This window comes from Stegodyphus dumicola, chromosome 3, assembly GCF_044657685.1.
Source record: "Stegodyphus dumicola isolate Sdum_Otavi_A_Nest chromosome 3, ASM4465768v1".
In the NCBI taxonomy this organism is placed as follows: Eukaryota; Metazoa; Arthropoda; class Arachnida; order Araneae; family Eresidae; genus Stegodyphus; species Stegodyphus dumicola.
In genome coordinates this window covers 151,068,982-151,086,723 of record NC_140770.1, presented here as the reverse complement: position 1 = coordinate 151,086,723, position 17,742 = coordinate 151,068,982, and the positions used below count along the sequence as shown (strand labels likewise).

The following is a 17,742-nucleotide window of genomic DNA, read 5'->3' as shown; positions in this document are numbered from 1 at the left end:
TCGTCATGCCGCAAAGATACTGTACACTTATAATCTATTCCTGCGTTCTTTGGATTCGAATCCGGGCCCAAAGCTATAACAGATATAAATAGCATTCCTCCCATTATTTCAACAGGTAAGAGCAGCTTTATAGTATTTGCGCCTGGGCGATGTGGTTTGGCCGCCTCTCCTCAAAACAGAAATCACAATAGAATGTCTTGCAAGAGTTGCTTTGGCGCTCTCAGGGACGTAGTTAGGGTGGGGCAAGGGGGGACATCTGTCCCCGGGCACAGTATCTAGAGTGCGCCAGTTTGCTATTATGACATTTTAGAATGAAATATTTCCAATTCTTGGCACATAGAAGGGGGCGCAAAATCTTCAGCTGCCCCCGGGCGCTGAAAACCCTAGCTACGGTTCTGGGCGCTCTCAACATTTTTTATTGTTCACCTCCTCTGCATTCGGCGCTCTGAGTGGTAGCCGAATCCCCCCGCCCCTTTAAGATCGCTGCTGCCCCGCTGATTTTATGAATCTTTTCTTGATCTCTTTATATATATAGATTTGTCTATTATAAATATACAGTAAAATGTGACCTATCATCAAATGTCTGAAATTTTATATTATCACTTGTTTGCAAGTTGTTAATTCTAAAGTTATCCTGATCTATGGAAGCCTTATTTTGTTTCTAAGGGCATAAAGACGTGAATATTCCATTTCTGGTTGTAGGATCTTCTCTTGAAGTGAACTGAAGCGGAAAATGGCAAAGAAGGTAAACAAACGCGGTGTGAAAGTAGGAAATCTACAAAATCTGAAAAAAGATAAGTCGACTTCGACGAATAAAGAAAGAAAATATGTATCCAGAAATAATCCTAACAGTGGAAAAAGTCAGAATTCCAAATACTTATGGAAACTTGATGGAATTCGTCCTTTTTCTATTGCGGCACTGGGTACAAATACTAATTTTCAGATTTTAACAAATAAATTTATCTTACAAATATTTTTGTAATGTTAAAGGCAGTGTTTCTATTGCATATAATTCCAGGTTGCTAGTTATGTATGTAAGATTCCTTAAATGCATTTGCATCAAGCTAAAATAACAAAAATTGCCATAAGTTTTATATTCGGAATCAGCATTTATAGGCCATAGATTTCATAGCACTGTGAATGCAGGTTTCTATATCAGCTGTCCATCTTTTCTTATATCTTTCATTATTTTTCGTTTCCTGATTTTGCTCGTTAATATTACATGCAGACTTCAGAATTTTAAGATCTCACCTACGAGTGACTAAAATTGAGAAACAGTAGTAATTCGTCCAGGGTTTTGTTCCCAGCATCTGAATAAAGGAGATTAATATAGCTTAAATATCTGAACATTTCTTTAGAAAGCCCTCAATAAAGGTATCTTTTATTTAGGCAAATAACCCAATTATTAGTTTATTCAATTATAATTTTGCCATAATTGAATAGTTCAGGATTTATATATTAGCAATTTTAATATGAATATGGGCTAAAGTGCAGAATCGCCCACTTATTTGTTTGGCGCTTTTTACAAGAGTAAGAAGAATTGGATTTTTGTCAATTTTCTTTGACTTTTTAAGTGAATTATGTCGATGTGTACATGGATAAAGACAATGGAGTGCGCAGTGCCATTTTTATGCAATTCTGGCATTCTTTTTTCAGTGAAAATAGGATGATGTGCACATGGATACCAAGTTAGTGCAATTTTTAAAAACATGCCAAGCAGTGGGTGATTCTGCACTTTTCCCTGGATATGTATTCAGTATATTTGTTGCCACCATCTGCACGTATGCTGTTTAAGTTTCTCAAGAGTTCCTGTTCTTTTTCTTTGTGGTGTTCTATGTAATATTGGAACAGCTTTAGTATTGGCCCTTTTGGCGATTTTTTGATTTGGCGACAAACTTCGGTCGCCAATGTATACCCGGCTTTGAAGATCGGGAAAAAATGGCGGATTGTCAACAAAACCCAATCTAGACTAAATAACAATCCTAAAAAATAAGCTCTTAATCAGAATAAACAGTCTTTCTCTAATTTTCAACATTTCTAGTACTGCTATGATAAATTCTTGAAACACTACCGTAAATGAATTTATGGCCGTGATTATGTTATGAGTAATGAAATATACAAAAGGTTAATATTGTAAATTACAAAATATAATATTAATGTATTAAACATTAATATTTTAAGTAATTAGTTAATATTTATATTATATTAGTACTTAGCTAATATTTTAAATTTACAAAAGGTTAATTTTTATGTTATGAATAATGAAATTTACAAGAGGTTCATAAATGCATTTCAAACTAGTAGTATATGTTACTTTAGTTTCTTAGATTCTGTTATTAAAAGAAAGTAAAAAAATATTTCAAAGTGAAGGAAATCAAATTAAATTATAATGAGCAAGTTTTGAAACAGCGTTAGAAATACTTTTTATGATTAAATTTTGTAAATGGTAAAAATATTAAGAAGTGTGTATTTTTTAATCCCTAAATTTATTAAGTAATTTATGTTTATAATTTAAAAGCTAAAATTAAATTATCATAATGAGTAAATTTTGTACCAATGGTAGTAATACAACAATCATCATAAATGATGATTTCTGTGAAAAATTCGAACAGTCATTGGAATCCACTAGTGTTGGAGTGATAAGCCACTGAACAGTGGTAGTTCAGGCTGGCTATATGGGAGTTTTTGTGGTTTTTCGTACATGGAATGTGAATCTGATCCAGTTTCTCTTAAAAAGTACTTTATGAAGGCATCCTTCTTCTGCTAGCCAACATATACATTTATTTTCTTATTTCTTAATTCTAAATCTTACTTCTGAAGTGAAGAAGTGTTGCATCTATAGGTCGAAAAATATGGTCAATATGTTTGCAAAATCCTGTTCAGTTTTGGACAGCATTTAAATAAAATAAATAATTTGTATATGATGCAAAAAAAAAAAAAAAATGCATTACACTATTTCATGTAGTGAATAATTAATCAGGGCACAAAGTATAATGTAACATTCTTTATTTTGTAACCAGAGTTATTTTATGCTTGGGATCTTTACTATCAATTTCATCCATCCATTTTCCCACCAGAATCTAAATGAAGTTTTTAGTTTGTAAAACAAACCGTGTTTTGCCTTTCGTTACTACCACGTTACTAGGTTGCTAGATAAATAAGATTTGTAGTCTTCAGTCTTGCATTGTAATTGCTGATAGTTGAATTCCATGCCGTTTAAGTTTTTAACCAACTTTGCATTAAATTGATTTATTTGAATTTAAATTTTACATTTGAACTTAATTGTTATCATAAGTTATCTTGCCACAAGTAGTTGACTGAGTTGTAAGCACAAAGTGTGCCTTCTGTTCTGTACATCTAAACTTTATAAGAGAATAAAAGTATATCTTAACTTAATAAGAATATATCTAAACTTTATAATAATAACATTTAAAGACATTGAAATCAGTATCTAAGTGCTTGCCATGTAGTTAAATTTTTATATATAAATTGTACTCTTACTTTTATTATAGAGTTTTTATAACAAAAAATTCAGATTTCTGTTAGATAAAATGTTTAAGTGATGTAGAAAAGTGGCATAAAATTTAAAATAAAAAGTTGACTGTTATGTCAACATACTATTAATAAAAGTAATAACACTCAGTGAAGGTTATTTATATACAGCTATTAGGTTGTAAGATTTACAAATTTTGAGAACTGTAAATTATAAGCTATATATTCCATAATCTAAGCAACATTATATTTTTTATAGTCAGTCAAATTCTAAAAATGTTATAAAAGCAATAATTTTGGTCCTGATTTGAACCTATGAATTCATGCAATTACACGTCCCTATAGTTCTAATATGAGTCAAAAAAGTATTTTTAGACCATGGTAATTTTGATCTCCTTAGCAAAGCAAACACAAAGAGTTTACCTCATGCTACTGAAAATGTGTTTTTTTTTTCTTGGGGGGTGGAGTTTATAATAATATGCAGAGTTGGGTACTATTCGGTTTCGAGGGCCGTAAAAAATCGCCAAACTATTGTTGATGCCAATGCTGCCAAACATAATTATGGCACCCTAATAATTGCGGAAAGAAAGGAAGTATAATAGTAAATAACTATCTAAGATTGATGTTTTAATTTAGATGAAAGGTTAATTTCATATAATACTTTTTTATTATTATAATTTATATGAAAAATACTAAACATGACTGAATGGAAGCATAAGAGTAAATAACTATTTCAGATCATTATTATAATTTATATAAAAATTGCTAAACATAACTGAATGGATGCCTGCATTGCTATTTCGCTACCGACTTATCGCTAAAGCATAATTTCATCTCGTTGTTTGTTCAAACGTAATTTTCTATAATGAATGATGCCTTTTCTTTGAAAATATTCTTGGTAAAGTGCAGAATCGCTCACGTATTTGTTTGCCGCTTTTTACAAGGGTAAAAACAATTGAATTTTTGCCAATTTTCTTTGACTTTTTAAGTAAAAATAGGTTGATGTGTACATAGATAAAGTCAAGAGTGTGCACAATGCCATTTTTGTGCAATTCTGGGATTTTTTTAAAGTTAAAATAGGTCGATGTGCACAAGTGGATACCGAGTATGTGCAATTCTTAAAAACGCGTCAAACAATGGGGGATTCTGCACTTTACCCAAAATTCTATTGCCGACTTTTTGTCATGGGCAATTCCCAAATTGTTAAATCCATAGGATATTAAAAAGGGGGTTGATCTTTACAATATGGTAACTGGTAGTTTGGCGACATTTTGGAGGCGATAAAGGTTACTACCTGGCACTTTGGTAATAATGTGAGCAGTACTCAGTTCCGATTACGCATTATTTTGTGTGAGGGAAATGAGAGATCATGGGATATGTCATGTGATATTAATGGACGAATTACGGTTCTTTAATCGGAAAAGGGGGGAAATCGGGAAAAAATCTGGAAATTTTGTATTTGGCTTTATTCTGTGTTGTGTGAAACAGTGTTCGTGAATTTTTGGATCCCATGGCCGTAACTAAAGTGAATTCGAAATGGGTATTTATGTATGTATTAATTTAATGTATGTGCTCATTTATATTTTAAGTAGTGTTTTTGAATTTAATTATATTTTAATTAAATGATAGTTATTTTGTAAATTTTATGTTTGTAGGAATTTGGTATACGTTTTAGTTGAATTAAATGTGCATGGAAATAATATAAATATCTGACATATATGTTCTTTTTACCGGGTTTAAAGATTGAGAAAATTGTCATGTATTTTCGTGAAATTTTTCTAATTTATGAGAAAAAAGCAGTGTACATGGATATAGTGAAGAGTGTGCGTAATGCCATTTTTGTGCAATTCTGGGATTTTTTTTAAGTAAAAATAAGTCGGCGTGTACATGGTTTAGTGATATTTTAATTAAATGATAGTTATTTTGTGAATTTTATGTTTGTAGGAATTTGGTATATGTTTAAGTTGAAGTAAACGTGCATGGAAATAATTTAAATATTTGATACTAAGTATTTGTAATGCTTGCGGTATGAATTCGTTGGTGACGTGTATAATATAATAGATGATTTAGAGGTAAAAGTTTTTGGATATTTTATTTATTTTATATTTGGAAATGTTCATATTTGGAAAGGGTAAATACTTTTTCGCGATCAGGTAATTTCATATACTTTTTACCGGGTTTAAAAGATTGAAAAAATTGTCATGTATTTTCGTGAAATTTTTCTAATTTATGAGAAAAAAGCAGTGTACATGGATATAGTGAAGAGTGTGCGCAATGCCATTTTTGTGCAATTCTGGGATGTTTTTTTTTAAGTAAAAATAAGTCGGCGTGTACATGGTTTATGTGTATGTGTTATTTTGAAAAACACGTAAGGAGTATGGTATTGTGCACTTTTTCCCAATTTTGCAGTGAATATTTGTCATGATTAAGCAGTTTTGTTAGATAAAATTTCTAGCATAAGTGTAATTCGGCTAGTAGATTGTTGGAAGAAGTGTTCAGTAGATAAAAAGAAAAGAAACATGTCTTTACTTCGTGAAGACAAAATGGCGGCGGGAAAAAAAAATAGAGGGTTGCTGTAGGAGAGTTGGTCGCCAAAAAAACGCCAAGTTACCATAATGTAAAGATCAACCAAAAAGGGATTTAAAATCAAAAAAAGAATTTAAAAATTAAACTAGTATTTCAATGGCGTCTTAAGAAATATAGAACTATATAAACTTACACAATCTGAAATCAGCGTGTACGCTAGATTTGACGCGCTGTTGAATGGGCGCGTTTGCTAGATTTGGTGCTTTTGCGCATACATTTTCGCTGCCATTTTTTACGGTCCTCAAAACGGAATAGTACCCAGAGTGGACACATGAAAAAATGTCAAGGCTTATGTGGTGTAATATTAAAAGCATCAGTTTTAACTATCAAAATTTAGCTTTTTTAAAAAATATTTTAAATGTTGTGTTTTCCTAACACAAACGTAACTTTAAGAAAAGCATGCAATTTATCCCTCCTCCCGTCAAAGCTCTGATACCTACCAAGTTCGTTAAAGTTACGTGGACATAAATGGCGGCATGTTTTTCAGCTCAGTATTTAGGGTTACCAAGGTTATCATAATTTTACATTTATTGCTCCGAAATGTCGCCAAACAAATTTCTCGCCAAAAAGGACTAATACTAAAGCTGTTCCGTAATATTATATTCAATAGCATAATATATTATCTGTATTAGTTTCCTTTCTTATTTCTACTTTGTACGTCTAAATTTGGTCTCTTTAAGTCAAAGTAATTGTGTCTTGATTAGAACAATAATAAAATATTACTATGATTGCTAGTATTTTATTTTCATTGTAAAAGTCTTGTTATTGAAACTATACTTCTTTCTTTTCATCTCAGAAGTTCTGCAACTAAATTTATTTCTGAATAGTTCTCAATAAATGGGTCGTATCCCATTCTAAATAAATGGGATATTTTGGATTTCCTTTTACTTTTTATCTGTTTAATCTTCCTTATAAAATAAAATGGTGAATCTTTACATTATGGTAACTTGGTGATATTTTGGCGACCAACCCTGTTATAGCAACCTGCTAGTTTTTTTTGGATGCCATTTAGTTTTCAAGAAGTAAAGGCATGATTTTTTCCCCAACAATCTGCTAGTCAAATTACGCTTATACTAGATCTTTTATGAAACAAGAATGCTTAATCATGACGAAGATTAGGTGCAAAATTTGGAGAAAGTGCAGAATCTCAAACTGCTTGCCGCGTTTTTAAGAATTGCACATACACAGTATCCATGTACACATCGACCTATTTTCACTTAAAAAAAATCTCATAATTGCACAAAAAGGGCATTGTGCACACTCTTGACTTTATCTATGTACACATCAACCTATTTTCACTGAAAAAGTCAAAGAAAATTGACAAAAATCCAATTCTTCTTACTCTTGTAAAAAGTGCCAAACAAATAAGTTGGCGATTCTGCACTTTAGCAGCGAAATTGTTTCTAAGTGCTTATTAGCTAAAATCACGATCGGAATTTTCCGGAAAATGTCACATTACATGTCTCATGATCTCTCATTTCTGTGAGACAAAATAATCTGTGATTCGAACTGTGTACTTCTCAGATTATTGCTAAAGTCCTAGCTAGTAACCTTTATCGCCTTACCAAAATGTTGCCAAATTACCTGTTACCATATACTAAAGATTAGCCAATAAAATATCTGAGAAAAGTAATGTTGCAGGAATTACAATCTATTATGCATGCAAAGTATGTAATTTTTGGAGCAAAATAGTCCCAACTAATTGGTTGGTTAGGATTGCTAAGCACTTTTTTTTAAAATATTTATTGGCAGCAGATTGATGTGCTGTTCTTCATAAATGTATATTTTTTATATGCGTAGTCATACCAAATTACCTCTCCTCGTATTTTTGGAACGTGATACATTTATGCTATACCAAAGCAGGCCTATCACTAGAGCCTGTGTAACCACACCAGATGGCATGAATTTAGGGTCGGTAAAATATTTGCAATTTAGGTAGGAAATCAGGTACCAGTATTTTGGAGTTGCAGAGTTTGAAACAGGTGACAAAATGTGTAGCTCTGATCCTGTTCAAAGTAATATGTATTGAGTCATCTATAAATATCAAGAAGTAAAAATAAACTTCTTCTGTCATATATAGTCTGATTTAAAAAATTTTATTCATATAAAAAATTATGTTCCAGGAAATAAAATCTATGTTATTGAAATTCATGGTACAACTCTAATATACGCCCTAATTTCACCAAATGTGGCGATATGTGTTCTGCGCTGGTTTTTGGCACGATTGCGTGTTCTATGGTAACCCTGTTCGCGTTGAAAAATCTTTCGCTGGAGCTCGTTGATTCGCCTCTGTGTCTGAGAAGATGGGAGGGAAAGATAAAATGGTAGTTGTTGAATTGAAGTTCGGCAAAAGGAAATATCATTGTGGCTATCCTGTTGAGGGGTAGTGGGTATTTGGAAGTGTGGAAAGAGGCTCTGGGAGATTATTTTTAATGGCAGTGCATGATAGAAGTAGGGATTTGTGATTTTATTTATTTGTGAACCATAGTATAAATTTTCTGGATAGTGTGTCTGGCTGTCATGTAAATACAATAGTGATTACGTGGCGGCATGTTAAAGGCGGTATGAAATTTATATTTCTGCTATTCGAAAACGCATTAATTCATGGTAAGTGCATTTTATTTTATCCTTGTTCTTATTTTGTAGAATGTTATGTTCATTGGTTCTTTAGTATGAATTTCTGTCGTTATTGTTATTTTTTTAAATTGTTTGAAATTTATTTTGTTGTTTAGTGTCTAGACTGTGCAATTCGTAGATGTTTTGAAACAGAATGCTGTGTACATTGTTGTTATGTTATTTTATTAAAGCGAGGAGTGCGTAGATCGTAGATTCCTTCCTTGCCTAAATATTGCAATTCGTAGAATTTTTTTTAAGTTTAAACAGGATGCTGTGTACATGGTATTCTTTGAAATTTATTGTTGTTATGTTAATTTATTAAAGCGAGGTGGGTTGATCTTTACAATATGGTAACTGGTAGTTTGGCGACATTTTGGAGGCGATAAAGGTTACTACCTGGGACTTTGGTAATAATGTGAGCAGTACTCAGTTCCGATTACGCATTATTTTGCGTGAGAGAAATGAGAGATCATGGGATATGTCATGTGATATTAATGGACGAATTACGGTTCTTTAATCGGAAAAGGGGGGAAATCCGGAAAAAATGTGGAAATTTTGTATTTAGCTTTATTGTGTTGTGTGAAACAGTGTTGTTTAATTTTTGGATCCCATGGCCCTAATTAAAGTGAATTCGAAATGGGTATTTAGGCATTGTGATAAAGAGAAGTTTGCTTTTTATTTAGCAGAGGAAGTATGGAGGAAAAATTCGCAGAAAAAATCTTTCAATAATTTTATTGAATGAATTAGAAAATTGTATCCGCCACATAATCAAGATTCTGAAGAAGATTAGGTAAGTTAGTATTTTTAATTATTTGAGGATATTATTTTTATGCATTGTTCTAAATGTAAGGTGGAAAGGAATTTGGTATTATTGGGAAAATTGTTATTAGCAATGATTTAGTTTAAAGTAATTAGGATTGTAAGGTAATTTTTATTAATTTAATGTATGTGCTCATTTATATTTTAAGTAGTGTTTTTGAATTTAATTATATTTTAATGAAATGATAGTCTGGGATGTTTTTGTGAATTTTATGTTTGTAGGAATTTGGTATATGTTTTAGTTGAAGTAAACGTGCATGGAAATAATTTAAATATCTGACACTAAGTATTTGTAATGGTTGCGGTATGAATTCATTGGTGACGTTTATAATATAATAGATGATTTAGAGGTAAAAGTTTTTGGATATTTTATTTATTTTATATGTGGAAATGTTCATATTTGGAAAGGGTAAATACTTTTTCGCGATCAGGTAATTTCATATATATTCTTTTTACCGGGTTTAAAAGATTGAAAAAATTGTCATGTATTTTCGTGAAATTTTTCTAATTTATGAGAAAAAAGCAGTGTACATGGATATAGTGAAGAGTGTGCGCAATGCCATTTTTGTGCAATTCTGGGATGTTTTTTTAAGTAAAAATAAGTCGGCGTGTACATGGTTTATGTGTATGTGTTATTTTGAAAATGCGTAAGGAGTATGGTATTGTGCACTTTTTCCCAATTTTGCAGTGAATATTTGTCATGATTAAGCAGTTTTGTTTGATAAAATTTCTAGCATAAGTGTAATTCGGCTAGTAGATTGTTGGAAGACGTGTTCAGTAGATAAAAAGAAAAGAAACATGTCTTTACTTCATGAAGACAAAATGGCGGCGGGGAAAAAAAAATAGAGGGTTGCTGTAGGAGAGTTGGTTGCCAAATTTTTGCCAAAAAATCGCCAAGTTACCATAATGTAAAGATCAACCACGAGGTGTGCGTAGTTTGTAGATTCATTCGTTGCCTACATTGTGCCATTCGTAGATGTTTTTTTAAGTTAAAACATGTCGCCGAGTACATGGATTCTTGCCAAATATTTTTGGTTAGAAACTTTACGTTTTTGCTGTCTAAATTTTTTGTTTTTCTTTCGGATTTTTAGCTAAATTGTATGTTGAAAACGTAGTTTTTGCATGTGCGAAAACCGCGTTTTTGGAGACATTGTAGGCTAAAAGTTCGAAATGTAGACAAAAAATTTAGATAGTAATATGGTAGCGTTAAGTTTCTCGCCAAAAATATTTGGCGCGAAATTTGGCGACTTGAGGGCGCATATCAGAGTAGTCCCAAATTCATCATTAATTGTATAAATTTTTTTTAATTTCACGAACAACAGAAATATTTATGTTCATACAAGCCTACTCTTGTGCCTTAAAATGTGTGTTTTTAACAAATACTCAAAAATTCTCAGATTGTTAATATTTAGTACATTCTATAATATCAGATTTTCTAACTATGATCCTTTTTTGCCAGTTTATCCTTTTTAAAATTGTCAGTATACTAGATACTGAAGATTAGCTTAACCATTAATTTTAAGTTTTCAGATGTTAAATTTAAAATTCCATATATTGTGAAAACAAAATTTTATACCTGTATATTTGGTTTTAATTGAGAGCCATACGGAAAGCATTTTTTAAGTTTATAAATCTGAAATGCCTAAATAAAAATATTACATATTGACTTTGTATCAAACCTGCTTATAGTAAAAACATTATCACATAGACAATTGTCTGCTAATACATGGTTGCTGGAAAGAGAGAAAGAATTAAAATTCAAGTATATAATTTTGAGCATATCTAAATTATGAAGTATAATTTTTAATGCTTTGAAAATACAACATTTATTTGGCATTGAAATAAACTTTTTTTGCATTTTGAGGAAAAATATTGAGTGAACAGTTTTATATATAAATCATTAACATCTTAGGTATATTAATAATAAATGTAGTTTCATAAATAGGACTATTCTTTTACAGAGTGAAAAGTATCCCAAATACTATTATGAGAATAATTAGCACTTTCTGATTTATGTGCACCTCTAGTTCCAATTATCATGCTTTTTATGTATTTTCAAATATAAACAAGGCAGTAGCTAATGGATTCATGTGCATACCACACGTGTGTTTGAGTACACATGAATTGGTACATATGTATTATACCATCAACTATAAATGTTGGCTACCTCTGAATTGTGAAAGTTAGTGGAAATCCCACCAAAGCTGCGTGATCGTTCCTGCGAAATTCTGAAATAACTGATGCTTCTCTATTTGGTAAAGAATCAGTATTCATTCTGCTTCATTTAATTCCTGCAGTTAATTGTTCTAGTCTATTACTCTTTCATCGGCAGTATGCAACTGACCATATCACGCTTTGTTTTGACAGTGGCATCCCATAATTTGAACTATAATTTATTGCTTACTATTCTGTGGAAGGCAGTCCAAAACTTTAAATATCCCCCAAAAAAATACAGCAATGATGGTTAGTTAATACCCTTATTCATAAAAATAAAATATGCTTTAACGAGAATTAATCGGGTTTATATCCAGTGAAAGCAGAAATGTTATGATTGTATTGTTATACCCTGCTTATCCATAATTGACACTAAATCATGCTGTTTGGCTACAGTTTTATGTTTGATGTGATAATACGCAAGTACCCATGAATTTACATGATGTATTTTAAACCAGGGGTTCTTAAACTTTTTTCAGTCAAGACCCCTTTTTATCACTGAGATTTTTTTCACTACCCCAGGACCCCATAATATTTTTGAAAATTTTATGGGACCCCATAAGAAATATGCAAATCCGACACACATGTGAGTGAAAGTGAAAATTTTTTCACTTGTACTGTAATATACTATTGCATTATAGGTAATTAAGTTTAATTTCTAATTTTAAGACAATATTTATTATTATATATAATCTAATTTTAACAATGTGAAAATTTGGAATAAGTAACAGATGAAATCACAGTGTCACATGCAAAGCAAGTAAAATGAACGTTTCTATTATAAAACGAATGCATCGAAACGTTTTTGTTTTTTCTTTGTCTGTATTGTCTTATCTTTATCTATTTTCAGATACATTACATAAAAATACTTGGTAATTGTAAAATTATTATAGTAAGTGAAAGAAATATCAAAACTGCTAAAATTTTTGCCAACCCCCATGGGGGTCATCACTCACAGTTTAATAAACTGTTTAAAACCAACATTTTGATGAACTGTTTGCATCAGCTGTAGAAATACAGTCAAAAGTCTTTAATCCGGACGTCTATAATCCGGAATGATCTATAATCCGGATCTCAAAGCTACAAACTTTCTGCACATGTGTTTATGCAGACACGTATTTACCATACATTTCTGCGTAAACGTATGGTAAATACGTTTATGCATGCGCGTTTAACGGATGGTATAAGCTAGGCTAAAATTACCTAATTATCTATTTCAGTTAATGTTGCAGATTGTGTTGTTCCTTAATCTTCTAATTAGATCTGGCTTATTATTGTTTTGCAGACTGTTAGAGCAATTTTATAGAAAGTAAACTTGAACTTTCGATTATATCAAAAAGAGTTTCCGATTCTTTAGCTGCCAAAGCATCTACAAAGCGAATGCATGTTTCGTTGTACCACTTCTGATAGTGAAGAAAGGGACAGAGAGGTTATTGAAAACGAAAAAATTTCGATTGACAAATTAGTCGGTATTCTCGACAACAGCAATTATAGGACTTGAACAGTGAAACTTTGTAACTGAACAAGAAATGATGTCGATTTATAGAATTAAAGAGAAAGTATTAGCACATAAAATGAAGCAACTTGAACAACTTACCTTGAAAGAAATGTTTAATAAAGTAAAAAAAAAATAAATATTAAGCTTTTTTTTTTTTTTTTTTTTTTTTTTTGTTTTTTGTTGTTGTTGTTGTTGTTGTAAATTTTGATACCCTTTAGATCATAATTGCTCTTTATTTCATAGATTACGTTTCATATTTTTAATTTTATAAGTTCTGCATGCCATCTTACCAGATTTAAACTGATTATCTATAATCCAGAATCGCCGAAGTCCCAACGAGTCCGGATTAAAGACTTTTGACTGTATAAATATCAGCTGTCTACACTTTTGTTTTTCCTCATAAAATGTCTTGTTTCTAATGAAATACTTCTTTTTATAAGTATTCATACATAAAACAATATCTATGAGTTGTAAAGATAGCTATGACCCACAGTTTAAGAAACTGTTTTAAACCAACATTTTGGTGAGCTGTTTATATCAGCTGTAGAAATATACATATCAGCTGTTTAGACTTGTTTTTTCTCATAAAATGTCTTGTTTCTTATGAAACACTTCTTTTTATATGTATTTATGTATAAAACAATATCTATGAGTTGTAAAGATAGCTAAATAAAAGTTCTTTGCCAATATAACAAGTCACCAGTATAGTTATGCATGGACATGCAAATAATCAGAGAGTGCCAAATAATTTTTTTATAGAACTTTATTGTTAATTATAAAAAAAAAGCTAAAAATTAAAGGGGAAATGTAGTGTTTTTTTTTTTCCCTTTAAATGTTGTATATATATATAAATGAAGTCCTCTGCCTGAAAAAAATGGTTGGACTTCTTCAGAATATATCATAATGTGTTCGTAGCATTAGGCTGTTCCAAATGCACTGGTGGGGAATATTTCTTTAATCTTTAACTGCATGAACTCTATTTGTGTTCCAGCAAGTGTCATCAGTATTCTACCTACTTATTCATCAGTATTCTGACTTTCCTTCTCACTGTAGCTACTTTTAATTGCATTGTATATTAGTTTCTGCACTTTTGGCATTTCGCATATATTTATTGCCAACTGCACAATATTACAATTACATTATTCCCTGGCTTTCTACATGAAGCAGTTCAGAGTGTCATGATATTTATTATGGCCATTCTAAATTCTTGCAGCATTATTTTCATACTATATGCATTCTCAGAGTCAGATTTAGACTTGATAAGGCCCTAAGCTAGTTGAGATCTGGGGCCCTTTATAAGTCTGTTATAATATATTAATATATTTTAATACTATTTATACTATATTTTAATTTGGGGGGCTAAGCTATAGCTTGTGTAGCTTATACGTAAATCTGGCCCTGTGCATTCTTATTTTCTATATACAACCCATATATGTATATGATGAAGGATATTTTTGAGGATTACATAGATGCACGATCATAGGACTTGTGCATGAAATTGTAGCTGCAATCATGGCTGGTTTATTTCTTGTTGACAAATTATTCTTGAAGCAGTACAGGCATAGATCTCCCCTCCTCCTCCAACACATTCACAGAATTAAATATAGCAAAAGAAATGAAGCAGTAACAAAAACAAAAACAAAAAAAAAAAAAAAAATATTAGTAGCATAGGAAGTAAGAGAAGAACTGCATAGATTCTAATTTAATACAACATTTGGAATATGGAAATTATGTTTCTGCTTTTCATCTCCAACTTTACCTCCTGCTGTATACTAAGACTAAGATTTATATCTGTTACTTGGTAAAGATTTTGAAAATTAATATAATATTACGGGTTGATAAATTTTAAAAGTATTTGAGTCATGAGCATTAAAGATCATATAACAAGTAAAAGTTTGTTATATGATCTTTACATATAATGTATGTAAACATTATATAACAAGAATTAAATTTCAAAATGACACAGTTTAGAGAGGAATAATCATCTTATTTTTAAGATAGAAAGAGGAAATAACCACAGTAAATAGGAGATTGTTACAAATAAATATAAGGATTTCGTTTGATAAATTCATTATGCTACGTATCTCCTTCTCTTCAAAGAAAAATGTATATAAGAAAATACTTTCTTCTTTTTAGGAGAAATGTGTTAAAAAGGTGAAGAAAAGTATTATCCTATGGAAAATGCAAAACATTTTAAACTGAATAACAATTTCTAATAAGACAGAATCTAAATTGAGTATTATACTGTATAACAATTAAAAAAAAAGATCGATGCACCAAGAAGAAATCATCTGATTTCTTTGAAATTTCGTATGCATAAATGTTTTGACCAAATATGCAAATGATTAAAATTTGGTATCCAATGAATGAATACTGTGCTCTCCAGTGCATCCAGCAGATGTATATAAGGAGCTGTTCTTGAACTGTTGTTAAAAATTTCTTTTGCATTGCGATTTCAGATACCTTTCAACAACTGAAAAAATGGCTCGCTGCAGGATTCGAGCTTATTACAAGCAGCTGTCTGAGTTTGAAAGAGGTCGTATCATTGGATTGAAAGAGGCAGGTTGGGCAAATCGGAGAATTGCTCATCATATGAGTCGAAGCAATGCGCCGATTAGAAGATGCTGGCAAGAATGGGTGGACAATGGCAGATTTCAGCATCATGATAGTAGCAGTTGACCTAGGGCCACAACAGATTGGGAGGATAGATTGATTGTTAGACCAGCTGTCACAGTGCCTGATTCATCACTATCACCCATCAAACATGCGACCCGCACACAAGTGTCCACCATAACCATTCACATACGACTGATAGAGCGAAGTCTACGCTCGTATTGACCGTTACGCCACCTGCCAATCACACCTGCACATTGTCGAACCAGATTACAGTGGTGCTTGGCTCGATCAAGTTCGAATGATGCTGACTGGAGACGTATAATATTTAGCGATGAATCCCACTTCCAAATGTGTTGTGACGATCATCGAAGACATTTCTGGAGACACCCAGAGCAGCATGTCGAACCTACTTTCACAGTTGCACACCACATAGACCCTCAACTAGGAGTTATAGTCTGGGGTGCCATTTCTCTTGATAGTCGGACCCCTTTGGTTGTCATTAGACGCACACTTACGGCACAGCAATATGTTGACGACAATCTGAGACCTGTTTTGTTACTGTTCTTTTTGCAGTATCCTGGCCTTATTTTTCAGCAAGATAATGCTAGACCACATACATCATGTGTTGCTATGAACTGTCTTACAACTTGTCAAACACTTCCTTGGCCAGCCAGATCGCCAGATCTCTCTCCCATCAAGCGTGTCTGGGATATGATGGGAAGGCAACTGCATCTACCAGGGAATGTTGATTACCTAGCCCAACATTTGGAGCAAACTTGGCAAGAAATACCGCAGGAGGTCACCCAGGAGCTTTATCAGTCTATGCCACGCCATGTGGCAGCTTGCATCCAGGCTAGAGGTGGATCAACACCTTATTGAGTTCATTACTCTGTAGCTATGTAGCTCTGAAATTTTAATCATTTTCTATTCTGCACATAATCTTTTTATCCACTAATTTTTGTCTCATTCTTGGTGCTCCTTCTTTAGACGACTCCTCCTTGGTACATCAGTTTTTTTTTTTTTTTTTTTTTTTTTTTTTTTTTTTTATTATTATTATTATAGAGTGTATATGTATAACATACACTGTGTATAACATACTCGAAATATTCAAATAGTTTTTGTTTAGCATGGCTTTTGTTACTCTTATTATTACATATTGCATAATATTTTTATTGCTTGTGCTTTGCTACAGAATGTTTTATAATTATGAAGTCTCACATTTGATATTTTTTTCTTTCAGCTGTTTTATGTGGATTTTTTAACAGGTATGATTTGCATGTACCGTTATTTAAATATGTATGATATTTGTTCTTAAAGCAAAAGCTGTATAAATAATTAAGCAATTATGTAATTGAAGAGTTAAATCTGATTTAATATTAATGGATTAATTCTGTATTTAATACTCTTTTTTATTATTTTGTTTACTAAAATTTTATGAATTTTGGCACAGATAAAGTTGATGAGAAAATATGTTTTAATATGCCCAGTGAATTAAAATGTAACATTATGTTATAAAATTTTCATCCAGAATAATAAAATATTGCTGTTATTTAAAATGCATGTGAGAACTTTATAGATACTTACATTGTATAAAATATTAAAAAATTGGAATTTTAACAGCAGAAATTTTGTATCAATTTTTCATTGTATCAGTCAAATAGCAGTCTGTTGTTTCTCTTTATTCTTTGTTATTATTTCTTTTTTGCACACTGTGGCCCTTCTAATATCCTCACATTAAAAAAAATTTGAAATAAATATTTGCTTTAAAGCCAAACCTTGTTTATTTTATGTAGGTTTAATAGTGCGATTAGATACTGCAAGATATAAACATAATCATTGGCTTAAATGATGATATTTTTTTTTTCATATTTTGGCTATTATCTCTTCAATTAATCTTTTCT

At 31.5% G+C, this 17,742-nt stretch overlaps 1 protein-coding gene across 1 annotated transcript in view; it reads left to right on the top strand.

The window, feature by feature from the left end:
- Nucleotides 1-733: 733 nt before the first annotated feature.
- Nucleotides 734-17,742, top strand: part of LOC118196309 (protein C-mannosyl-transferase DPY19L1) — an 80,344-nt gene continuing 63,335 nt past the window's right edge. The window contains exons 1-2 of the mRNA XM_035367736.2: nt 734-923; nt 17,082-17,106. Of these exons, the coding sequence (XP_035223627.1) occupies nt 734-923; nt 17,082-17,106 (215 nt within the window). The remainder of the gene's footprint in view (nt 924-17,081; nt 17,107-17,742) is intronic.